This window comes from Tripterygium wilfordii, chromosome 20 (assembly GCF_013401445.1).
Source record: "Tripterygium wilfordii isolate XIE 37 chromosome 20, ASM1340144v1, whole genome shotgun sequence".
NCBI lineage: Eukaryota > Viridiplantae > Streptophyta > Magnoliopsida > Celastrales > Celastraceae > Tripterygium > Tripterygium wilfordii.
Genome location: NC_052251.1, coordinates 10,349,788 through 10,375,537, shown reverse-complemented (window position 1 = coordinate 10,375,537; position 25,750 = coordinate 10,349,788). Strand labels below are relative to the sequence as shown.

Here is a 25,750-nt window from a genome sequence, read left to right as displayed (position 1 = left end):
ATGAACCCCCTAATTTAAGCTTACAAATTAGAAATATTACACAAACTAAATAATTAATCAAATCATTTACAATTTGTATGGTTGTGTACATATAAGTTCGTTTCATTGTTTGATTACATGTGGCCAGGTTTGTTTAAAAAAAAAACTGTCAAAACCAAAACCGAACCAATTGATCGGTTATATTCATATCAAAAAATCTGAAAAAAAATCGATTGAAACAGATTGCGAACACCTCTACATGTGGCAAACAAGAAAAAAAGCAACTTGAAAATACATTGCATATTCTTAGAGGTGTAAAGTAGGCGGGCACGACCCATAAGTGGCCCACCAATTTCGTAGATCAAGTCGGCCCGTCCATCTTTATTCTACATTGAAAAACCACTTGAAGAATCCTTTTTCTTTTTTCATTCAAATCAATAAAAAAAAAGACCAAAAATCAAGTGAAATAGAAAAGAGAAAAAAAAAACCAGCAGCCATTTTGGACAATATGAACCTAAAAATGTAGGGGAATAATATATAGAAGTTGAAAGTACACTAATTTAATTAATTAACTAGGGGAAACATTCCTTTTGTTATAAATTGACTACAAACATGGAGTTTTACAAATTTACTACGAAAGAAAAATACATTTGAAGACAAAAGATTCATGGTGGACTCTGTCCTTCCTTCCTTTCTCTGCTTGTGTCAAATTTTTCTTTGATGGATTACCACCACCATCTTTAAGTTTCTTCACAAACTTTCTCACTTCACAAACCCAATAAAATGTAGTAAACTAAAGTTATAGGCAATGCAACCAGCATCCCAAATATAACCCTGCAAGAACAAGATAATAAATTGAGTAAGTGAAGATTTGAAGTACAGTAGACTCAGTAGTGTAGTTTTATCAAAAGAAGAAAAACACTCACCCTGTACTGAGAATATCAGGGTGTACATTGTATTCCTTAGCAAAGACAAAGGGGACAATTCCCTGTGGTAGAGCTGCCTGTGTTGTTTTTGTTTGGCAAATTCAAGACAATTGTTAGTATTACTGGCCACATATGCTTTTGTTCTTCATTATTAGTGTAAAAATAAAGATATAATCTTCTTGTTTTGGAGCTTTTGTTTGTAGTTAAGTGTTGGATTGGTTGTGTCAGAGGGAAGCAGATGAGAGAAGAGAAAGAAAAGGGACCTGGACAATGGCAATGTGTAAGAGATCACCCTTTAGTCCAACAGCAATAGAAGCAGCTGCCATCACAGCTGGACCTGTAAGGAATCTCACAGCCATTGTAAAAGCTGCAACGGAATTTCCACATGCTATGATCCTTGGTTGCAAAGCCATGAACAGACCTGTAAAGATGTTCAATACATCAATCAAAAACCATAAACCATGCCCATCATCCATCAACACCATTGTCACTTGTCAGACACCATAATATTTTTTCTCTTTTGAAAGAACTTTCATCATCACCTGCACCACTAAACAACTGTGTAGTAACATACCCAATTACCCCATCAAAACAAGCAAAACTTGTGGAAAAAAGTGAAAAAGTTATTAGAGAATATTTTGATAATATCAGATTACTGTGTTTGCTTGCTTTTGATATAACATTAATGATGAAAATGTAAAGCAGGAGAATCAATAAAGATATGTCTATGCAGTGTTTTCACTATACTGACCAAGACTGAACATGGCCATGCCAAGCCCTGCATCTGACAGTATTGAGATAGACTTTGCTATAATGGCAGGCATCTCTACATGCCACCTGCAAGAAACCATTAATGAATGAGAGTTTAGTGTCTATAAGGGGGGGGAAAAACCAGAAACCAAAGTTGATTTTACAGGACAAAATGGCAAGATCTTTACTTGAATGAAACTAGGGACCAGATTAGACCAATTAAGCTGGAGTAAGTATTGGGGTTTCTGATAAGTTTTCTCCAAACCATGATCAGTATAAGCCTTGTCATTACACTTGTTGGAGGCATGGTTTTTGGCTTGCTATCAATCACTTTATCTCCTCCTTCATGATGATTGTTGTTCTCTAATCCTCTATTTCCAAAGCTGAATTCATCTCTTTCCAAGTAATCCTCCTGATTATTCTCTCTTTGACCACCAACTGAAGCACAAACACAAGCATTAGAATCAAAAACCCAGAAAAAAAAAAGTTTTAACAGTTAAAACAAACTATCGACAAAGAGACGATAATAGTACCTTTTCCTGGAGAGACAGCCAATCTTACATCTTTTGGGTCATGAGAAGCATAGTCATGACCCCCACCCCCACCAAATACATCTGATACAGGAGAATTACTTGAACTCCAAACAAACATATGAAGATCCCTACCATTTCCTTCTTCTGGTTTCTGCTGTGCTTGTCCATTTGCCTTTTTTGCATTAGCAGCAGTCACACCTTTGGACCCAGTTGGGGAAAACATTCCGGGGTTAGGAGCCGGGTAGTGGGTCGCACCACTTTGTGCCTGGTAATGGTATCTTGCCTTGTTACCCACCCCATTTTCATCTTCAAAATTGGACGGCCTTGGCGTCGGACCACGCGACGTAGGTTGGCCAAAAACATCAGCAGAACCGAAATTAGAGTTCCGACCGGCAGCCATCATGGAGTAGAAGTCCGTGTGGTTGAAACTGGATCCTCTGGGAGTTGGGTTTCTTGATGATTGCAGAGAGTATATCTCTGCATTGGTGAGATTTGATGGCCGCGGGGTGTTGGACGAAAGTCCTTGTGACCTTCTTGAGAAGATATCTGATCTTGAAGCATTGGATTTTCTCACAGTGACATGGAGCTTCCCATCTTCTTTGATTTCAGCTTCAGTTTCCAAAGGTTGTCTTCCATCAAGTGACATGATATCAGAATCAACATGGATGGAGACAATAGACCCTGCAGTGTCAGGGAATTGCTCTCCAATAAGCATTCTGGCTCCTCTGTATTCAAACAAGAACAACATCAAAGTGTACCAAATGATACATTGAAGCACAACTATCTGAACCATTAAACTCCCAGAGTATTCACCATACATTCCTTTAAGCAAAGGAATACCCATAACAAGAGTGTTTGGGAGAGTTGATACTGAAAATAGAGTAATAGCCCATTCTAAGCAACCCCTTTTGCTTACATTCGCCCAAACTGCAAGAACTGCAAGGACAATGAGTTTTTGGAGCGTATCAGCAGCTATGAACCGAAGGTTCATGGTATAAGGATTGTTAGAAGAGATAAAGTGGAAGGAGAGAAGAGGGACTGCAAATAGAGCAACAAAACGGTTGATTCCTGAACATTGATCAGGAGTGAAGATCTTCCACCATTTCACAGAACCATAAGCCAGAACCATGGCCACATAGAGTGGAACCATTGCAGTCATCACATGGTAGAAATCACTTAATGAGATCATCTTTGGTTACTTTTTGAACTAACCCAAATCAAATCTGAATCTCTAAACTCTAAGAAATTGATCAAGACTGCTTGGAACTGGAAGAGGAACACGAAAATGGTTGTGGGCTTGGGTGTAGTAGTGGTGGCAGTGGCGGTGGTGGTGATGATGATGATGAGAAAAGTAAAGAAGAGAAAAATGTGAGAGCATGTGTTTTTGGGGTTCTGGGGTGTGGTGGGTTGTAATTAACAGATTTCAAAGAATTTTTATGAAGCACTGGTACACAAGAAAGGCTGTGCTTTGAGAGTTGCGAGCAAAGCTTGCACACTTGCCAGTCCCCAAGGGCCAAAGCACAAGACTTGCTTCTCTTTATTTTCTTTTGTTTTTTTCTTCTTTGTTTTGGGTTGTGTTTGGATGAGAGAGGGAGAGAGAGAGGGCAAAGGTAAGAAAGCTTTTGTATAACATATATATGGCTCTATCTTCTATGAATCTAATGGGGACTAGTGACTGTAAAATAGCAAACCAAAAGCATAATGGGGTGTCTCTAAGTACTTGTTTCGGAGAGCCTTTTTAAGAGCCTCCAACCTCTCCTTTTTCCAATCTTTCTTCTTGGATTCGCCTTTTTAGCTCATGGGTTGTAGGTATTGGTCTAATGGCTTTATGGAAATATATATGTATGTATGTATATAAGAATTTTCGCATGTGAACCACTCTTCCACCTTTGATCTTAAACATGTGATTCCAAAAACTGTAAATTTCACTTGTCATTGAACTTTTTCACAACATGATATTATGTTGATAAGGGATCCGGTTTAGCCGGTTCAACCGATATTTAAAATAAGTATTTTAAAAAACTGGTTATTCTTGTCAGTGAATCAAAAATCGGAGTGTTCACCGGTCTGATTCAATTAAATATCATTGAAATATCATTGAAATACCAAATCGGTCAAATACTGGTTCGATTAGTGGTATATCGATCTACATATCGGTTGACCAATATAATTATCTCAAATTAAAAATTACTTATGTTAAATTATTAATTGTTAATGTATGAGTATAAGATGTTATTAATTATATTGACTTATCAGTTATTATTAACTACTTAAGTTAAGTAGTTAACATATAGAACACTAAAACAATGATGTAACAAATACTTAAAAAACTAAAAAGTAAGCCGATCAAACCGGTTGAACCATTTACCGATGACCTCACCGGTACGATTCAAAATCCGACATTTAAAACATTGAAAATAAGTATAAGCACGCCATATTAGAGAATTGATATACATACATGAATAACTCAGTTGGAGAATTGAAGACTAATTTGTCGATTACTAACCATAACTTAGTTGGCAGTTTCAAGGGCTCCAAGTATATATAACCCAATTGTTTTAGTGCCTTCATATTTCAAATTTTGGAGGCATATATTTGATTGCATATCCAATGAAAAACCACTTGATTTATCGTTTTCGCATGCGGACCACTCTTCCACCGTTGATCTTGAACATGTGGTTTCCAAAACTGTGAGTCTCACTTGTCATTTAACTTTTCCACAACATGATATTATGTTGATAAGGGGTCCGGTTTAGCCGGTTCAACTAATATTTAAAATAAGTATTTTATAAAACCGGCTATACTTGTCGGTGAATCAGAAATTGGAGTGTTCACCGATCTGATTCAATTAAATACCACTGAAATACCAAATCGATCAAATAATGGTTCGACCAGTGGTATATCGATCTACATATCGGTTTACCAATATAATTATCTCAAAATAAGAATTACTTATATTAAATTGTTAATGTATGAGTATAAGATGTTATTAATTATATTGACTTATTAATTATTATTAACTACTTAAGTTAAGTAGTTAACATATAGAACACTAAATAATGATGTAACAAATACTAAAAAAACTAAAAAGTAAATTAATTAATCCGATCAGCCGGTCAAACCGGTTGAACCATTTATCGATGAGCTCATCGGTACGATTCAAAATCTAACATTTAAAACATTGAAAATAAGTATAAGTACGCCATATTAGGGAATTGATATACATACATGAATAACTTAGTTGGAGAATTGAAGAAGTAGAAGAGTGAAGGGATCATAATGGATCCTAATTTGTCGATTACCAACCATAACTTAGTTGGCAGTTTCAGGGGCTCCAAATATATATAACCTAATTGTTTTAGTGCCTTGATATTTCAAAGTTTGGAGGCATATATTTGATTGCATATCCAATGAAAACCCACTTGATTTATCGTTTTCTCATGTTGAAGATACTCTTCCAATCACTTCCAATTGGTTTATGTGACTTGTTTGGATTGAATGATTTAACTCTTGGTCGTTGCTGTCATACCATGTCCTTTCATTAATCATACCCTTTGCTTTGAGGATAATTTCTCTATAAACTAGGAAAGTAATTAAAATATTAATTAATCAAAAGAAACATCCTAATTTCTAAATATAACTATTAATATTCTTATTAATTGAAAAATAATAAATCTTCCCCTTAGCCAGCTTCAATTATTTTCACTATTACTTGTTATAGCTCAATTGGTTATATACATGGGTTTAGGGCGGATAGTTGTTTCGACATGTAGCTAATGTCAGGAATTCAAACCAATTGAGAGTATTTCTCTAGGGGTTTTTCTAGTCTCTTGGGCTTTATGGATCATTTTAGGGGGAGGATTAGGAGCTCTATTTCATCCGCACAGGGTTTCGCCCAATCTTACATGTCGTCAGCGTGGTATTGGTGTGGCGTATTTTGACGGCTCGAGATTTATACCCACTCATTTGTGTGAAGGGCATGTTGGATGGGAGGTTCCTTGGTTACAAAAAAAATGAAGAAATTAATTACAATAATTTTGACAAAGCATAATTAAGTTTTTACATATAAATAGTTAAAAAAAAATATAGGGCAAATTACTTTGGAAAAAAGAAAAAGATATTGTAGCTATCAACTTTAGGTCTACTTTTTTAGCTTAATTTCTTTGGAGGCGAATTCTCATTTGATAGTTTAGCACACTTTGAAGAAAGAAAAAAAAAAGTAGAGGAAGAGTGCTAATTTAACTTCTCATGGAGTATATCTTGACTTTTACCATAAACATTGCCTAACAAAAACACTTAATTACTTTTTCAATAAAGTAATTAATTAAGCTAAGCAATGATGCAATTTGACCAAAGAAGAAACATATTTACTTTATACTTCTTTCATTCTTGATTAGCTTTACCTTTCATGAAAAAAAAAAACACACTACTGTAAGTGGAATAATTGGGAGTGTTAAAAATCAAGGTGAATGACACATATATATCTATATATGATGAGTGTTATTGTTTTGTCATAATTTATTACCACCATTAGTGATGTTCCATTGTTACTTCAGAAAATGACATGTACAGTTCGTGTGCAATTATGCTAATAATTGTGAATTAATGGTGATAAGAAATATTGCATTAGAACTTTAGTAATGATGGACTCAGAATGTCTTAAATTCAATTTTTATTGACAATTTGGGAGCGGTCATGCACTGAGTTTTGATCCAACTTACCTTATCCTTAATTGGGAAACTTCTATACGCATGAGACTGAGGGTCCGAATTTAGAATAATATTAGATATTTGAAGTGCAAACTTTATTATAAAAATAAACATTTTTATTAGAAAAAAAACATGCTAGCATGCACGCCAACATCCTATTGGTCTTGAAAATAAATATTATTAAAAAAAAACCTCGATTAATGGAGAGTTAAATACATATAAATATAGTGTATAAATATATATAAATATAGTATTACTTACTTATTATTATCCTCCTTAATATGAAGAGATAGTAGTACAAAAACCCTAGAAGCGATAGAAAAACAAAAAGGGGGCAGTAAGCATGCGTAGAAGAAAATGATGGAATGAAGGCCAAAAAAGGGAACATAAACATATATAATAATGAATGAATGAATTGGCGTGTCAGTCAGTCTCCCCCAAACACTATGCTCAATTGCACGCACTGCCATGGTGGTTATGTTCTCTAAGACTAAGAGCATGCCACTACTTCCTTTAATTTTTCTTTTTTTTTTTGGGTCATATTTTGATTTTTTTTGATACAGGAGTCACCAATCTTACAAATCCCAATTATTCTTTGTCTTAGGCATCCCAAATATTGAGATGAACACGGACGATTTCATATAGAATATGTGGAACATTATGGGATCTATGATTTCATACGAATCACATGCGTCTATCTCAATATTTAGAATAATTAAAACAAAAATCACGGGAATTCTTAGCATTTTCGTATAGAAAGTGGCACAAAATCCAGCCGTTTGTCTTATATGATTTCTCTTAATTTTTCTTGGATGGGTAAACTAAGGGATTAATTTTCTTGGAGGAGACGAGGCACAGACTTATTCAAAAAGAGTGCAGAAATTCCTACTATGTGGATAAGGGAACCATTCACAAAGACCCATAAAATCCCTTTTAATGCCCATTAATTCAATCTTCAAAAATCAAAAGGATGTTCATTGCATTGGAATTAATGTTTTCCTTATTGAAAGAAGATATAATCTTGGTTAGTTTAAATGTTTTGATAATTGTACAGAGATTAGAGAGACATCCAACATTGACTTTTGCCTGGAATTAGGAGGGGAATGGGAGAAGAACCAAAGATATAGGAGTATAATTTTTTTTTAGATTGGTAAATGTAAAATATAATAAGTGATCTGTAAATTATGTGACTCATCATTTAGCTAAATTAGCTCTTTCATAGTCCGAAGATGTTTTTTTGATTGTGTCCTCCTTCGATTCTACCTACTGTAGCATTTGATTATCTTTGATGAAATTGTCTTTTCTTCTCAAAAATATAATATGTGATTTTAAGGGTCCGATTACAAAGAAATAAAAAAAAATTGTTACTTAAATTTCATCGGATGGTTCATATTTGTTATTAATTTTTTCGATGAATTTAATTGTTTTTAAAGGGAAAAAAAAACACTATTACGGTCACAATATATTTTTCTAAAATTTTTAAATAATATTTTGGTGTTGGTAGATAAAGTTATAAAAAGTAGGGTTTACTATTAATTTGTGATATGTAGGCACATACACACGTGTTGATGAGTAGTTCAAGACTCACTTTAATGGCCCTCAAATTAAGGAAAATAAATAAACAAAGCACCCTCCTAATCCTTTTATTTTTAGAGTCTAGAGCATAATAAAACAAATCATATATTGTTTGCTCGGAGTATCTCTACGGACATTCTTACGATTTTATTCTAGAAAATTATCCCGCATTTCTTACTCAATCCATGACCTTTTTAATTTGGAAGAATGTTTACAGAGGTATCCCAAAATGGATAATATTTTTGGATGCAAAGACGCATCACAAATTTTTTATTTTTTTTTAATTTTTGATAATATCAAAATATGGTTGAGCCATTTGATAAAATTAAGCTATATAAAATCTCAAGGATTGAAATGCTGGCGGTAAAGGAATTAAAAGACTTTATTGTTGATGAATCTGGACAAGAATCCATGCCCTGCATCCTGAGCTTCACTGATCAGCTACTATATCTATATCTTTCTTGTGTTCCATTTTATTCGACAAGAAATTTGAGGTTTCTACGATATTCATGTGTGAATAAATCCGACAAAAATGTTCTTCATAAAACTTAATTCAATTTTTAAGTGTTTTATATGTTCGAATTTTGAGCATAAGTCCTTAGAAATCCAAGCCTAACAATAAATATTGTACGTTTTGGGTCACAGGTCACACAAAAGTTGTTCCCTTAGATCGTCTCCGTAGTACTCAAACCCAAAAAAATATGTTCGTTGTTTGAGAGGTTCTTGACGTTTACTTATATGTCAATTGATTGAATTGTGTTAATTAAATGTTAGATAACAAGTCTCGAAATAAGTTAGAGCCACAGTAATTTAGCATATTGTCTGCAACTTAGGCAGAAACATTCGGAAGTTAATATGCTTTATAAATTATAGATAGAAATATCTTATATGGTAATCACTAATACGACTAATATTTGGGCTGCATAAGGGCCCATGATTTAGTTTGGGTCCCAACAATAGGCCCATGAAAAGTAATGTCTAGGCCCATTTTCAGCTTGAAATAATAAAAGCCAACATGTCATTTTGTAAAACTAGAAGAAGCATCAAGCCACCAACTTATACCCACAAAGCAGATACAGAGAGGAAAAATTGCACCTATTTCTTTGTACAAGACCACAGCCCACCTTGTTTTCTTCTAAAAGAGAAATATATGTTGTACGTAGCAGAAGACGTCTTCATGATTACCGATCTAGAAATATTTTCCAATCCTAGACAATGAGCTAGCTACAGGCCTCATATGATAGGGAAACAGGTACTCAATCCCAGTGTTTTCCGTCACAATTATTCCAAACACAGAGATGAACTCATACAATTTCATATAGACCATGTAGATCCCATGATTTCACATGGATCATGTGCGTCTATCAGAGCATTTGGGATAACTGAGACAAAAAAAAATTTGCAAAATTAATGATGATTTATTCATGAGATTAAAAAGAGCATACCGATTCTTCCATGTAGGTCTTTCATGGATCATCCCAAAATTCTGAACAGTAAAGGTAGACGATGGCTGCCGTAGATGGAAGGTACTCTCTTCATGCAAAGCATTAAAATAAACAAAATTGGATTGTACTTGCATATACTCAGGGAAATAATAAACACCACCATCGCAAAAAATGGTGCTGAGATCATGAAACAAATTCCTTTCACAGCTCTAAAACTTCACAGAAAAACTCGGCTTCTAATTGGCAGAGAACACCCACGAAGATATCACGTTGGTAGAGCAACTTAGATCACAGTGATCATCAATCTCCAGGCAGGTCCCCTCCAATGCAACATAATCATCGAAGGGTTTAAATGTTGAGAAAGGATCATTTGGGTTATCACCTCCAGAAACTTGCTTGCACTTCAATCACTACCGAAACAAGGTCCTTATTCTCTCAGCGGACAAGGACGCTCTTTTATTAGTTGGCTCAAGCACCAATGCATAGCTAAAATCTGCAGAATGAGCGGGCCATTAGTCCTGTGGCTTCAGGCACTAATACTGGTTTTAACTACAACAAATGAGGAAATTAGCCCCAATGCACCAAAAGAGCTTTAGGGTTTAAAGTCAAATAATGTTTATTAGATCCCATAAACATGTTCTGTCTTTTTTTTTTCTTTGGGAAAATAGAGGCAATTTAATCCCAATCTACCTATTGAAATTAAACTACGCCCTAATTAACATTATCAAAATTTGATGGAGTTTCATTTGAATTGGTCCCTGTCTTGATCCATTTATTAGCTCAATCAAGGTTCTAGTACTTTTTTAACTTACAATTCATCTCAAATAAGTTTGATTTTTTCCTTAATTTATGCTTTTCTTCTTTGGTTCTTCACTTGTCATAATTGCATATAAATGTCTCATCAGCCAGAAGATACAAGATTGCAGAGACTGCAATCTAATTAATAACTCACCCTATAATGGTATTACTAGTACATACAAAATACAAAAAAAAAATAAAAATCGATCCAATAACTTACCTTCAATTGCCTCCTTATAATAGCCAAGCATCTCTCTTGCTGTGCCTCTCCTTAAATAAGCTTTTACATTCTGAAATTCAAAGGCAGAAGTTGCTTAGTAATTACTTCAGCTTAAACTTTCTTTGGAAACTGTTCTTCCAAGAGATTTTAATAATCTAAAGAAATTATCCTCCCAATTCTGAATGAGCTCAAAAGAGATGACTCAATTTCAGACCACAAATAGCGTTGAAACAATCCAGCCTACACCATGAACCTACCAAAAACAGAAAGCTTAAGGAAGCCATTCTCCAGGCTTGATAAGCAACCCAATCAATTTAGTAACCAGGTCAGGCAGCATTCCCAACTGAACCTGATCCAATCCAAATTTTTTCTAAAATAAACATTAACCCAGTCGAGAGTGTTCATACTAAATAGGTTGAGTCCAGATTGAGGGGTTCATGACCAGACAATGAACCAAACCAACGAGTTCACAGGCTCAGCCATAAGCCAAGTTTCTGCCACTCATATTGGGTTAGGTGTACCGACCCAACTATAATAGCATAGATACCATTCCAAAGTAAAACCAACGCTGAATATGAATAGGAGAAAAACAAAATCTAAAATCTATCAGAAACAGATCCCTATGTCCAGGGTCAATAACATTTAGATTCACAAATATTATGCTATGTTAATAACTGAAATTGCCTAAAACATTGTGATACAAACCATAGTGAATCACAAGTTCCTTTTGAAACACAAAAAATGAGCAAATGTGCATGGATAACCATAAGCCTCAGAGCAAGCGACAAGAGAATCCTAATGCCCAGCAAGAATGATGAGACTTACAGAAGATGCTAAAAACATACATATGAAGGGGCATAACAAATTTCACTATAAGAAGACTCTATCAACTCATAAAATATAAATAACGAAGTCCAAGCCAAGCATAACTAGGATAAAATTTCACCCTATATGTAAAAATATCCATTTCTATACACATCCACACAAGCACACATTAATATGATTGCAAAAGATCATGCTTTCTAGTCTCCATACAAAGTTTAACCAAAGCCAAAAGTAAGAGGAACAAAAAAAAAAAGAAAAACCCAACCCATCTTCGGCTAATTAACAACCAATCCTTCTGCCACCTAAGCTACAGTAAAGCAACTATGGGCATTCAAAAAGTTACCAATTTAGTGGCATTGGAACCACCAAATTCAGTCTATCAGTCAAAAGGGAAAAATTGCACTGATTGACTAGAATCAGTATTAAGTTTTTCAAAATTTAACAAGACTACCACAACTGAAGAAGTTTTAGTCCAAAGTAAGATCAGAACTCTCTTCGCTTTGGTGCGTTCTTTGATAAAGTTCTTTCATATTCATAAAAACACTTCGGTATTGATTACTACATTGCTGGAGTCATGTTATGGCTAATCACATATCCCCTTGCAAGATTTAAAAAGAACTCCACTACATTGACTAACACCTTTTGACTGTAAGAAAGAGAATTCTAAGAACCATGCTGATCGTAGGCTCAAAATGTCGATCACAAAGAGAAGCCAAAAATGGCTCAAAATACTAGCACTACTCAATTGCACAACCCAATAACATATTCGTTCTACCTTTTTATCAAGGTTGATGGCTTTAGTACAATCTGCCTCTGCTTGGAGGAAACTGCATCGACGGAGAAATTTGTTAGCTACAGGAAACTGATTCACGGTTTCTTCTAAAGAACATAGAAATACCTTCCCAGTTCAAGGTATGCTGCAGCCCTGTTACTGTAATAGGTTGCATTATTCCCACTTAGTTTGATAGCTTCCGTGTAACAACTGATGGCCTTCTGCCACTGCTTGTCTTTGAATGCTTGGTTGCCCTAAAATAAAGATGCAGAAAATATTTTTTCAGAAATTTTCTGTTGGAGTGCAGAGGACATTATCTGATTTAAACTGAAAAATAGTGCAAGCACTTTAGTTCAAATCATGGCAAAACAATACAAGAACGAAATAACAAAAAACTTTCCTTTATTATTCTTTTAGTAAAGATATTGCAAAATGGACTACATAACGGTGTGTTTTTTTCCCCTCCGAACAAGTCAAAGGTTTGAATACTCACTAATGCTAAAAAACAATACTCTTCATCCAAAAAATAGTATGGGATCTTTACTTTTGCACCGAACAAAAGTAAGCACAACGTCAAACAGGATCATTCTAATCACATTCAGAACTAAGAAAACCCATAACATGGTAAAATCACTAAGGCATACATGGTTTCCATGTTGCTGGTTCCAAGAATATCTGAAAGAACATTAGACATTCTTACAAGGACGATGTTATCAACGTTCATATTTTTCCAGCTAAACTCATAATACAGAGCCCTCAACCGCTTAATACACCTTACTAATTTTTCACTGTTCAGGGATGGCAGGCATTTAATATCTCAAAAGTTTCTCCCTATATCTAGATTTTATTAAGTGAGTCACAACTACTTAAAGGATTTGATGCTAAAAGAAACAGGAAAAAGGAAGCAAGACATAAATTTGAAAGAGCATATCCACCATAAGCATAGGGTATCCAAGATTTTCATGCTTAAAATCAAGTTCCTTGGCTACTGGAATTTCACCAGTGCAATATCAGGATTGCAAATGAGCTAATATAAATCTGTTATATTGAGCCAGTTCATCCTGTCAAGAGACAGCCCGACATGCCTTCTGAATGAGGTTTGATTAACCTATGTTGATAGTGATGCAATGCAAAATCAATTATAATGCAACAATTACAAAATCCAAGGGAAACAGGGGGAAACGTTACCTTATAAAAAGTATAGAAAAGCAATGACACACTGGTAAGTGCTCGCAAATTGACAACTGAGAACACTTGAGAAGAAAATGATAATTTACCTTTTCTTTAGCAATCTCAGCAGATTGCTCCTGGCTGACACTGTTACTAGATAATTTGGACTTGGAAATGATATCAGCCTGTTCTTGAAGAGATGCATACATGGTCTGCACGGTATCCAGTAAGAAGCGATCACCCCCATGTCTGGCTATAAAGGACACTGAAACAGGGCACTTGTCATGATAACCTAGTGGTACAGCAACCTGAAAGACCAAACAACACAACTTTGTCATTCAACGAGGCAATGCACAACAATTAGTTAAAGTTTGATATAAATGTTAAACAATGATCTCTTACCAACTACTGTGCCCATAAACAGTGTGTGAGCACTTGAGCACATATAAAGAGGGACGCAGGCAAGGTGGAGAAAGCATCTTACCTGACAGCAGCCTGCTAGACTAGCAATACTCAAAAGACTGAATGCACGGTTTTGGTAATCATTGGATACAATCTCCTTGGCACCAAGTTTGGGAGGAAGACAAGCTGTGGTAGGGATGACCAAAATCCCATCATCCTAAAGAAATATAAAGTATAACAGACATATTAGAACAATGTCAACCAGTCAATTATGCAGGAAAAAAGATCATAATGCTTGCTTGACACAGTTTCACAGTAGAAAAAAAAACTCTTGTTTCATACACCACAGGAGCCAACAACCATTATGAGTTTCACCTTCAAGAGAGAGTTGATAGCTGATTGCATTTCGTTCCTAATTGATTTGTAGACGGCTACATCAGCATCTGAAGCTTCTGGCACTTCATGAATCTGTGCTAAGATGGCAGCCTCGAGAATAGGCTTTTCCTTATTAATCCATCCCTCATGATTATATTTGAACTCATGCCTGTAAACAGAAAACAAGCCTTAGTTAACAGATCCCCACTGTACATCAAAGCATGGACCCTTGGTGAAAACAGGACAAGTGAGTTCAAAATCCTCCATAGTGAAAGTCCCAACTCCTAACCAGAAGATTCCTGCAACGCCATGCAACATAAGGCACTATAGCCAAAAGAAACGGTGTAGCTTTTTTCCTCTTATACTCTTTTAGTGGATTCAATTAAAGTATGATTCTAGATAGAAATGATGGCAGAACGAATACACGAAAATGGATTCCCGTTGATTTTTTCAGACTCGTGTAGCCGACCCCAAACTTTTGGGATAAAGACTCGGATAATGATGATACTCTTTCAGTGTGAGGAAGTGGCAAATTTCAACATTTAACATATTTTGAACACCATAAAAATGTGGAGACGAGAACTATGGAAAAACTTAATGTTCTGACATCTTCAAACAAGAATTGCATGAAACTCAAAATTTTAAGAACTGCCAAAAAGACAACCAAAAAAATAATGGCATGAAACTCCTGACATTTGATATCTGCACTGTTTGCATATACAACATTTATAGAAAATTACCATCTGAGAAACAGCAAGAACAGAAGTAAATTATGTTCAAATTGGAATAGGTTACTATATAAACCTCCTTCACATCATCATCCAAGCCTTTGTCTCAAAGATTGGGGTCGGCTACACGAGTCTATGTGAAGCTCAAAGGGAATCCACTATGTGTATTCATTTCCACCATTTAAAAACCTTCTTCACAAAGTGAAAAAAATGTTTAACACCACAACTAAATAAATTGCAAAACTAGGTGATTACATTAGAAGAAAAATTAAAAACAATGAGCTTCATAATGATAATGCCTCAACAAGCTCAAAATGTAGAATAATAGGAAATAGGTAACATTGAAAGACACTCTGGTTACCCCAGAAATACTTCAAATTGCATATCCATATCCTAAAGAAGCACACTTACCTTTGAAGATACTGCAAAACATTCCCAAGCATTCTTATCGAAGAAGTTTTTACTTCACTATTTGTTTCCTTGCTTTGAAACTTTTTCAAGCTTGGAACCTTAGAAGTGAGATAGTTATTAAGATTTTCATGCCTCAGTACTTGCCCTGAAAAAAAGGGTGACCAAAAGTAATTGTATAAAACCAAAGCACTGGAAAAAGGAGAGAGTACAAAGAGAAATTCGTGGTCAAAAAGGACGTGCAAAAGAATGTACTTCCAAAAAGGTTCTCAGTTGATTTTATCACCACTTGAGCAATCCTATCAACAGGAATTTTTAGGAGTGAAAAACAATCATCGGCCATTATGATCGGCCTCGGGCTACGTTGGGCTGCAAATGGAAGTTGCAGTAGCACATGGCCAACACGACGTAGGATATTAGGATCTCTGGAAAACCAACCTGAAAGAGTAATTCAGAGGTCAGACAGGAAAAAGGTTGATAAAGGTATTCTATAGACACAAACACAGGTAAACAATAATAGCAACAGGAAAAACGAGTAATGTGAACCACAACCATAATCTTCAACCCTACAAATGTAAATTATGACAAGTGCTACTGAAATTCAACTGATACCTACCAACAGTGTCAAGGCTTTCTGAAACAGGTAAAATTCCAACATGAGAAACAGCCCCATATGATGGTCGGAATCCTATGACACCACAAAATGCAGCAGGAACTCTCACATCACCGACAGTATCTATACCTGGAAATAACTGATAGTGTCAGAGACTCGGAATGAAATCCAGAAATATAATATTCAAATTATCTTATGATTGTAACATCAACTACTATTAAAAGAACAAAGGCCATGGAATTGCTTGTATTACTTCTAATGTTGCCTATCATTCTTCTCAATCTATTACCCACAGTTGCAATGTTACTAGATAGATTTTTTTAACCATTTGAGGATTAATTGCCTTATACTAGGGCATACGTATAGTAAACAGTAATGATACATTCAATGTGGCAATCCCTACAGCATTGCTAATTACGAAAGGCATCCAACAAAGTTTAATGTAACACACAGATTTCTTTGAGAGCAAACATTTGTGACTAAACACACACAGACACAGGGTGGGGAGAAAACAACTTATCATTAAACCATAAAGAGGCTGCAGATAGTGAAGTTGTATCTTGAGTAGTGAGGGGGGGAATGGAGGGCAAAAGACAGAGAAAAATAACCACATAAGAGAGCCAAATTACAAACCCAAATGAGTTAAATACATTAAGTTTCTGATCAAAACATATTTGTTCCCTCAAAAAGCTTTCCACATGAAACATTTGAGTTGCACGTGTCAATGCTCATTAAGCAAGTGAAGACAACAGGAAAAGGATAAGATGCCAAATAGAAACTAAGGAAACTCACCCAAAGAGAAGTCAACAAGACTAGCAGCTACAGCCACAGCAGCGCCACTAGAGGATCCACCTGGTATTCTAGCAGGCACAGCAGGATTGGTGGGTGTGCCATAATGCTTATTTTCCCCATTGATACTGCAGGTAAAACACACCAGAGAAGCAAATAATCAATATATCCAAGTGGCACAGGAATTGAACTAGTCTACACTCTACATGTTGATTAACTAAAAAAACCTAATGTGCGAGACCAAGAAGTAATTGAATAATACTGTTGGGTCGATTGGGCAACAAACCATGCCCTACGCAATATCTAAAATTATAAAGTCCATAATGATCCCCAAATCAACAGGAACTCCTGTCCTTACTCCTTAGGTTGTAAGAACATTCTGAATCAGCAGTCCATGGTAACAAAAAAACTCGTAAGAGCTTCATACCTATATGCCAGTTCATCCAATACAGTTTTCCCAATACAAGTAGCGCCACCTTCAACAAGAGCTGAAACCACAGGAGATGTCCTAGAAGCTGTGTCGTGTGTTTTTGGCCAGTCTGGATAACCAAAAGCAGTCACGTATCCTTCAATATCAAATCTGATAGCACGATAGAAGATTTTTTAGTTTGTTGACAATTATTATCCCAATAATTTGATTTGAGAACTTACTGGAAAAACTCCATTAAACCCACTTTAATTAATTTGGCAACCAAGATATCACAAAAGCAACCGAGAAATAACAGAGGCTGACAAACATAAATAAAATTGGAGTGCACTTTGCATAAGTTAGTAGAAGTGAGATGAAAAATCGAGAAAATGTCCAATATAGCTAGAGCTCCGTTCTTCTTTGTGTTTGAAAATGCTTTTGACAGATATCGATAATCTATCCTCATCACCTATAGCCCACAGTCATTGAACCAAAGACCTTTGACAGCACACATACTCCAAATAACTCAAAACTGTGAGGAACATAGTTCGTCTTACCAAGCACAATTTGAATTGATTAAGGCAATTTGAATACATTCAAAAATTCAAATTCATTTGACACAAAAGGCTTCACTCAATAGAGATCGCACTGTCACTCCATGTAATTTTTTCAAACTCAGAAGGCAAGAGCATTAAATGTAGAATGTGAAATGCATCACTTCCCTCAGCAACCAGAAGGCAAGCAAACACTAGACAATAATGTAACCGCACAACTCATACAACAACACTCAAATCTCAAAAAATTTTGGTCCTCACAAGTAAACTCAAGTTATCTCAGAAACGCAACCAGAGCAGGACCAAAAATGAATGAAAATTTAAAGAACTTTTAACAGAAAAGTGGAGAGAAGTAGAAAAATGCAAGTACAACATTCTTCACTTTGTCTCGTCCTAAAACTTCAATTCAAGTGCTTAGAAAATTTTAAATCAATTCCATCCAGAATTGTCAACAAAAAACCCGTTTCCATCATTAACACAATAAAAATCACTGTCACAATGAATAAAGTTAAAAGAAGGCCAACAATCCATCCATTGCTCTCGGAACAAACAACGGCAATTGAAAGACAAAAAACAGAGAAAGAGTGGCTTCACATGTCGGAGACGGCGAAGGTGAGGCCAGTGAGAGGGTGAGGCGCTTTAGGAGGTGCAGGCTGAGGAGGAGGTAGCAGCTGTAGCTTTTGTACGAAGGCGCCAAAGTCTTCTCTGATTGCTTTCTTGAACTTCTTCGTCATTAACAGAATCCCAGCTATCCCCAGCCCCAACAACACCCACAAATTTGCTGGATTAGGCGCCATCTCTGCTTCTGATACCGATATCGACGACTCTCCCCTGTCAACAAACCCTAGAACACAAGGAATTATGCACTGAGAGAGTAGGAATTTGAATAGATAATAGAGAGAGTGACTAGGAAGCAAAGTAGCCGCGAAACCTAGACACACGCCAATGGATGTTTGTGTTGAGTTTGGTTGGGCTTGCCGATAGATGGTAGCGGAGCAGAGCAGCTATGTCTTATAGGGATAAATATCGGATAGCTCCTCCAAGTTTCCCGTAATTGCAATAATGCCGCACATATTTTCGATACGTCGGCCTGTTCAATCGGGTTGGGTCGAGCCGCCATTGAGGCCCAAATCTGGAGTGTGGTCCAGCCCAGCTCTTATGCTCTCACAATATGCCCGGCCCATCTGTGCAGTCAGAAAGAATATAGCTCCTTCGCAGTAGAGAGAGAATCCCAAACACAGTCACAGAGAGAGAGAGAGAAGCGACGGGGATGGGGGACAGAGACGACTACAAGTTTCTTGCCCTAAGGGACGCCATTTCTTCCATCAACCAGAAAGTTAACCTTATTGGGGTGGTCATCGAGTTCGGTCAGCCGAGGGAAAGCAAAGGCACTGGTAATAAAATTTGAATGAAACACAATATGGATTTTTGATAGTTGAATTTGTGTTCCATAACTTCAGTTCCGATTTAGCTTTCATTTTGTTTTTGGATATACTCCTGGAGTTGTATTAGGTTAATTATAGTTTCTGATAAATATGTTTACTGAGTCAGTTGCCCCTTGTTCATGTCCTTGAATTCTTTCTCTTCGATTGTGTTTAAGAATGATATTGACTTCTGATTCTTGAGTGAATTCCTAAACTGGAAGTCGATGGTTGCCAGTCAACCTTAATACTTGAAACCAAGTCATATCTTCGAGTAACTAAGGAATGAGTTTTCTTAGAATATCCTACAGAGTATGAAAGATGCTATTTACTGGCGTTCTGGTAGAAGAAATATAAAAGATAAAATCTTAAGTACTCTTTGGGGATACTGGTTAAGTGGATTTTAGTAATAATTTTGCATACAAGGAGCATTTATCCTCTGTTGTATAGTTGGCCCTTTTGTTAGTAATAACATTACAATTTTATCCTGAGTTTTTTTTTTTTTTTTGAAAATGTGCTCTTGAGGGACCCCCCCCCCAAAGGTCATTTTCTTCAAATTTTAAAGTTCAGAGGAGATGACATTTGTCGAAAAGCAATTATCCTCTCTCTCTCTCTCTCTATTTAGGAAGATTTGTGATGCCCATGCCTATTCTTTGAAATTGGGATGGCATTGTCTATTTCACATAAAGTCATGTAGTAAACTTCAAATCTATTGTTCCAACTCTCTTTGTTCAATTCATGACAGTGTGAATTGTTGCATGGTAAAAGGGTTTGCTTGATTATGAGTACCATAAAATGTCTTTTGATATGCTTAAATTGATTATTGTCTATCTCTTTTAAGATGTATGCAAAATACTTGCTCAAAATATACATCATGTATTTACCCATGTATGCTTTATTTGGCTACTTATTGTCATTTTCTGCCTACTTTCTGTTAGTCTTGCTTAGCTACTGCTTATGATATATTGCAGATTGGTCTTGTACGCTCAAAATAATTGATCAATCATATAAAAAACATGGCATTTCAGTAAATTTCTTTGCTGGAGACAAGGAAAAGCTTCCTCATATTGCATCAACTGGGGACATAATTCAGCTTTCCCGTGTCATGGTATAAACTGGTAAAAAGTTGCTTTTGAGTATGGTTCCAGACCTGTGGTATTCTCTTTTCAAATATCATATTTGTGACTTGCGTCCCGCTTTCTGCCTCCATCTCTCCCTTTCTATGCCTTTTTTCGCGTTCAGCTTAAGTTATGAAACATGACATCTATTCTGGTTTTGATTGGTTCATATCTCATTTATGCATGAGAAGTTCAATATTTTGGTCAAGATCGTTATTTTAGAGTAAGGATTTTTGGAAGCATAAATGAGGTTGGCAAGTTGTACCGTGACATAAGAGTTTATGCGGTATTAAGTGAGTTAGCATGTAGAGTGGCAGCAAAGCTATCGATCTTGAAACTGTTGAATTGTGTGCTGCTAGCAAACTATTTACGGTAAATGAGTTTAACTTTCAGCCAAGAGGGGACCCTCATTTGGTGGCTTGGCCAATTAGAAGTCGTGAATGGGATTGTACATGGAATAGTTAAGGAATGACAACCCATGGGTATCCCTCCCACCAGACCAACCAAAGTGGAAAGAGGCTCTAAGGACCATCAGGGATTCTCACTCTCTTTACTGTAACTCTGTCCTTCAAGCCAAGATACTGGAATGATCCCTTCTAGTTCTAGAACTTGATAGTTTGTTGAAGAGTTGGAAAGATATGGTGAGCTTTGACTATAAGTCCCTTCAAGCTCACTCTTAGGTCCTTTAGAGTTGCACTTTTTGTATTCAGTTTACTGCTCCCTTTCTTCATGAACTTGTTTACCTTTGGTATGTTGAGTTCTGCATACAGATGATTTTTAAAATTTTTTTTTTTACTATTGCTAAGATGGCTGAAACTTCATTTATTCAATTGTTGCTTTGGGCTATATTTAACATTCAAAACTTTCTTATTATATTCCCTGCCATCTTTGGGTGGGATGGTTCTGTATGGGACAGTTCCCAAATGCCACTGTGTACTGTATGTAAAGGTATTTCTGAATGACCTTTTACTAATGGTTATGAATTATAAATCAGGAAAGATGAAAAATTTTCTCTGTTTGTCCCCAATGTGCATCATGCATCCCACAATCCCAGCTTTTGGATGTGTTGGGCTGAGCATAGGGTGAAAGTAACTTAGGAGAATGCATGTGTTCCATTTGCCACATTGATATGATTTCTTATATAGTTATATTTTATTTTTTTTCAGATGAAAGCTCACAATGGGGAAGTAAATGCTGTTTTCAATAAAATTTATTCTTCTTTTGCTATATATGGGGGGAAAGACAGTCAGGACTTCATTCCTTATCAATTTTCTTATAAGTATCACTCAAGGGGCCAGGACAAGAAGTTTATAGAAGGCTTGAGAAAATGGTTGGAAGATTTTAAATTTGATGAAGGTATGCTCAAGGAACCATTTTAACATAAGTGTTGTAAATGTACTGTTCCAGAATGTGCTGATTTTTGGAAATCTGGGCCTACTTTTCTTTGATCAAAAGGTCATATATGTTTCCAGCTTTCCACGGGTGGAAGGGATTAGCTTTAGGCTGATACAATAACGAAGGATCCACATTGTAGATTCCAATGACAAAAGCAAAATCTTGGCCTAGTGATAAGTTGCTTGACCACAACTTAAAGTCATCGTTCAAGTCATGTAAAAGCCTCTCCACCATGCAGAGAGTGAGGCTGCATTACATCTTGCCCTTCGCCTGGCCTGCCTATATAAAATTCTACTTTTTTGCAGCAGCCAATTTGAAGCTAGTATAGATTTGCACGTCTCAATATCTCATTTGAATAACCATACTTGAGATCTATATATTTCTTTTGTGAGTGAGAGTTGTTTTCTTTGACTTGAATTGCAGAAGACTGCAAACTATGTTTTTGGTAGTCAATCAAAATAGGTTTCAGTTGGGGTATTGTAGTGGAAAAGATGCCTGCTTTTTGTAGCCAAAATCTTGTTCTAACGACAGGCTTATCGGCAAACAAGATCTCTGACAATAGACGGATACATCTCCATCAAAAAGTTGGTAGAAGCTCTGTTGTAGTGATTAAAGCGCATAATGGCTTGATTGGGGGTGATAATTCATAGGTGAGGAATGGGCTAGTTGGAAGTTGGTCACTAAAAATGAAGGTTCTCGTGCACTCTTGCTCCTTGAAAACTTCAATTAATACTTAAATTTGTTATGCAATGTGCTGATAGCTTACTGCTATATGTGGAGATTGGGATCATTGGATTGGTAAATTTTCCACTAATTGCTTTCATGAATCATGAGGTATAGTTACGGTCTTTTTTGGATTAAAAGCTGTCAAAAGCTTCAGATTACATTTCTTCTTCTTAGGGTCAAATCACTACTCAATGTTGAGAGAGATGAAGGAAGGACAGCATGTTGATCTGGTATGCAAGGTAATTTCCAATTTTCCACCCATATTATTTATTGGAGTTTGTTAAAGATAATTTTTTTTTCCATTTTCACATTTGTTTGGATTGTTCCAGAGCACTAATCAATCTTCGTGCTTTCATCTCTTTTTGCTGGATTAAGGTAATTCATATATGTGAGGTTGTTAACGATGAGAGGATTGCCTTTGTTTGGGATGGCACTGATGCCCCGCCAACTAGTCTTCAAACAAAGTAAGTTGATGTTAACTAACTATAATTGCTGATCGTATTCGATTGTTTTTCCCTTTGAGTACATGAACGGCTGTGGACTTTCTTCAAAAGTAAGAAATTTACTCTTTAACTGATCCAATAACCAAAGGTGATAAAAATTAGTTGTTTAGAATATATGGTGCGCTAGTTGTTGGGAATGCTAGAACTTTTTGAGAGTTTATTTATAATTTTGTTGCCATTGCTTTTGTAGTTTTGTATCATGAATCATTTGTTAGTCGAGAGAGAGAGAGAGAGAGATGCTAGATATTTAAGTGTAAACTGTTGTTCCCCCCTTTTTCCAGTAAAAAAAAAAGAGGACAAAATCGTAGTGTTGTGGCCTTCTAAATTTCGTATGATTTTATGGTGGAAGACTGGAAGCTATGAAAAAGAAAGGGAAAAGGGGTATATACACGGGAATGAAAGTGAATGTTTTGAACAAATAGGTACTAAAGTGTAATTTGGGTCAAACTCAGGAGCTACTTCACTAGTTTATGCCCTGAAGTTCTCCCAAATGACAGTTTTGAAGCAAATATGTGTGCTACACATATATTCACTTGATTGGATTGCTTTCTATTGGATATATAACTTCTGAATTTATAATACATTTGAATGTATTTAACCCTGAAAACCAGGGTAGAAGATGGAATGGGTAATGAAATTCCACCGCAATCAAATCCCTTGCCTTTGTCGAGAGGGATACTTTGTACATTTCCTACTGTTGGGACTGTTTTAAGGGTAATTGCTGACCAGGGTGCTGAGACACAGATTTTCCACTTGCTAACTGCTGGTAAATGGACAAAAATTCTAAGCCTAAAGTGTGAAGTGAATTCAGGCTTGTGGCATGGGGCAATTACTTGCTTCACAAAGCTTCGGCATGTTTCAGATCAGGAATCTCTAATTTTAGAGCGCCAAAGGTTTTTCTCAAATTCAGTTTGCATGTATTTTATGATATATAAGAAATTTCAATATATGATTCATTTTTATTTGAGCCAGGTCGTTTGATAAGCGATTGTCTGTGGAATTAGAACGGATGCCTTATTGGAGCTTTCCTATGCCTTCGCGAATTACAGGTTTCAGTTTGTTCATGATGAATTTTATCTTTCGAAATATATTTTTCCCTTTTGACTACTATCCTAAACTCACCATTTCTTTGTTCTGTGATCTCTGCTATGTTGGTGGTTCACATTTACCTGTCCTTTGCTCACTCAGAAGTAGAATATGAAGGTGCCCCTTATGCTACATTAATGGATGTTATAACCTATTCAAAGGTATCATGTCTAGTTTCTTGCACTTTTTTCAATTAGCCATATATTTAATAGTCTCTCTTTTTCCATGAAAGAGTGTTAATTTTGCTAAAGATGATAAATGTGAGACTTGAACCATGCACCTTGTGCAATTATAGACATCCTTTCCTTTGCCTGTCTCTTGTTCCCATTTTATAGTTTTCCCTCCAGGTCCCCATTTCTTTTCCTTCTCAAGGGCAAAGCATTGTTTCCCTCTCTCCAAGGGCTGTCAAAGATCGTCATCAATGGGGGACGCTTGACTTATAATCTGATCATCTAGTAGTTAGAAACTGCTCGTTTTGGTTTTTTTAATCCCTTTTTTTGGCGGGTTTGGGGGAGGGTGGATGGTGGGGGAAATAATGGGTGGTCTTGCAGCATGTAAATTCATAGCTTGCAAACTTTCCAGGTTACGGCTAAATTCAAGTGTATTGTTCGGGTTATAGCTGCATTTCCGTGGCAAGCTGGGGATTTCCGCTCTCCTATTGGGACATACAGGATCAGGCTGACACTAGAGGATCCAACTGCCAGAATCCACGCCTTTGTGTATGCTGAAGATGGGGTAAGGACATGTTTATTATCCACTTGGGTAACTATTCCATCTAGATCTTGGTTTAATATTTGTGTCGTGTCGTTTCATGCTGTATGTAGTTTCTCATAATTATATTATGAACTTCTAGCATAATTTTTGAATTTAGTGTTCGGTGCTGGCGATGAAGAATAGCAAAGTCTTGTTGTGTGCGTGTTTGTCAGTGCGTGTTTGTGTGTGTATATATTCAGAGTGTTACACATGTTATCTTAGACATTCCTTGTGACGCTATTTCCTCATCTATGTTAGGAGGAATTTTTTGAAGGTCATCCCTCTGTGGATGTATTAACAAAAAAGCGAAATAAGTTGCTTGGAGTAGCTGTCAACGAGCATGGCCAGGAAATTGAGAATGCTCCGAGGACTCCGCAGTGGATTCAGTGTTGCCTCAAATCTTATTGCCTTTTCAAGAGTGATATTTGGGGAAGCAGACACTATAGGATCTTTGGAACGAAGCTTGTGGGTTAGGACTTTTGCCAAACCATGTGCAAACATTTTTTTTTTTTTTTTTGATAAGCCTAACCATGTGCAAACATGCTTGTTCAAGTTCTTGTACAAATTTCTCTAATGTTATTAGTTGGTACATATGTATGTGGGCAATACCATAAATTGCTTAGTACAAAATATAACTCCAGAATTATAAAGTCTCAACGCTTGACATGGGACAAATGAAAGTACCAAGGAAAAAAAAAAACATATGATATCAGCAGCAAACAAGAATAAAGGAAATGTAACAAGGTCGGAAATTTCGGTCTGTCAATC

General features: G+C 36.2%; 3 protein-coding genes across 7 annotated transcripts; 1 reads left to right on the top strand and 2 right to left on the bottom strand.

Annotated features, from left to right (window-relative positions):
- Nucleotides 1–488: 488 nt before the first annotated feature.
- On the bottom strand, nucleotides 489–3,877 carry LOC119987408 (probable auxin efflux carrier component 1c). The gene is made up of 6 exons (XM_038832308.1): nucleotides 2,189–3,877; nucleotides 1,844–2,093; nucleotides 1,657–1,742; nucleotides 1,169–1,326; nucleotides 906–982; nucleotides 489–813 (listed from the first exon to the last, which is right to left on the bottom strand). The coding sequence occupies exons 1-6, from the start codon at nucleotides 3,375–3,377 to the stop codon at nucleotides 747–749; spliced, it is 1,827 nt and encodes a 608-aa protein (XP_038688236.1). The 5' UTR covers nucleotides 3,378–3,877; the 3' UTR covers nucleotides 489–746.
- Nucleotides 3,878–9,990: 6,113 nt separating this feature from the next.
- On the bottom strand, nucleotides 9,991–18,975 carry LOC119987449 (outer envelope protein 64, chloroplastic). Of its 2 annotated transcripts, XM_038832371.1 has the most exons (14): nucleotides 18,854–18,975; nucleotides 18,575–18,808; nucleotides 17,445–17,597; nucleotides 17,021–17,145; nucleotides 16,232–16,357; nucleotides 15,871–16,053; nucleotides 15,619–15,763; nucleotides 14,480–14,648; nucleotides 14,187–14,321; nucleotides 13,810–14,010; nucleotides 12,659–12,786; nucleotides 12,536–12,587; nucleotides 10,936–11,005; nucleotides 9,991–10,410 (listed from the first exon to the last, which is right to left on the bottom strand). In XM_038832371.1, the coding sequence occupies exons 2-14, from the start codon at nucleotides 18,775–18,777 to the stop codon at nucleotides 10,328–10,330; spliced, it is 1,773 nt and encodes a 590-aa protein (XP_038688299.1). In that variant the 5' UTR covers nucleotides 18,778–18,808; nucleotides 18,854–18,975; the 3' UTR covers nucleotides 9,991–10,327. The 2 variants fall into 2 exon arrangements, with proteins under 2 accessions (XP_038688299.1, XP_038688298.1); XM_038832370.1 differs by having other exon boundaries at nucleotides 18,575–18,967.
- A 234-nt stretch (nucleotides 18,976–19,209) lies between these two features.
- LOC119986593 (protection of telomeres protein 1b-like) lies at nucleotides 19,210–25,573 on the top strand. 4 transcript variants are annotated; one of them, XM_038831220.1, is made up of 10 exons: nucleotides 19,210–19,374; nucleotides 20,430–20,509; nucleotides 21,686–21,875; nucleotides 22,815–22,879; nucleotides 23,016–23,104; nucleotides 23,755–24,036; nucleotides 24,116–24,192; nucleotides 24,332–24,390; nucleotides 24,812–24,964; nucleotides 25,241–25,573. In XM_038831220.1, the coding sequence occupies exons 1-10, from the start codon at nucleotides 19,251–19,253 to the stop codon at nucleotides 25,454–25,456; spliced, it is 1,335 nt and encodes a 444-aa protein (XP_038687148.1). In that variant the 5' UTR covers nucleotides 19,210–19,250; the 3' UTR covers nucleotides 25,457–25,573. The 4 variants fall into 4 exon arrangements, with proteins under 4 accessions (XP_038687148.1, XP_038687147.1, XP_038687150.1 ...); XM_038831219.1 differs by having other exon boundaries at nucleotides 20,373–20,509; XM_038831222.1 differs by lacking the exon at nucleotides 19,210–19,374 and having other exon boundaries at nucleotides 20,387–20,519.
- The last annotated feature ends 177 nt before the right edge of the window (nucleotides 25,574–25,750 follow it).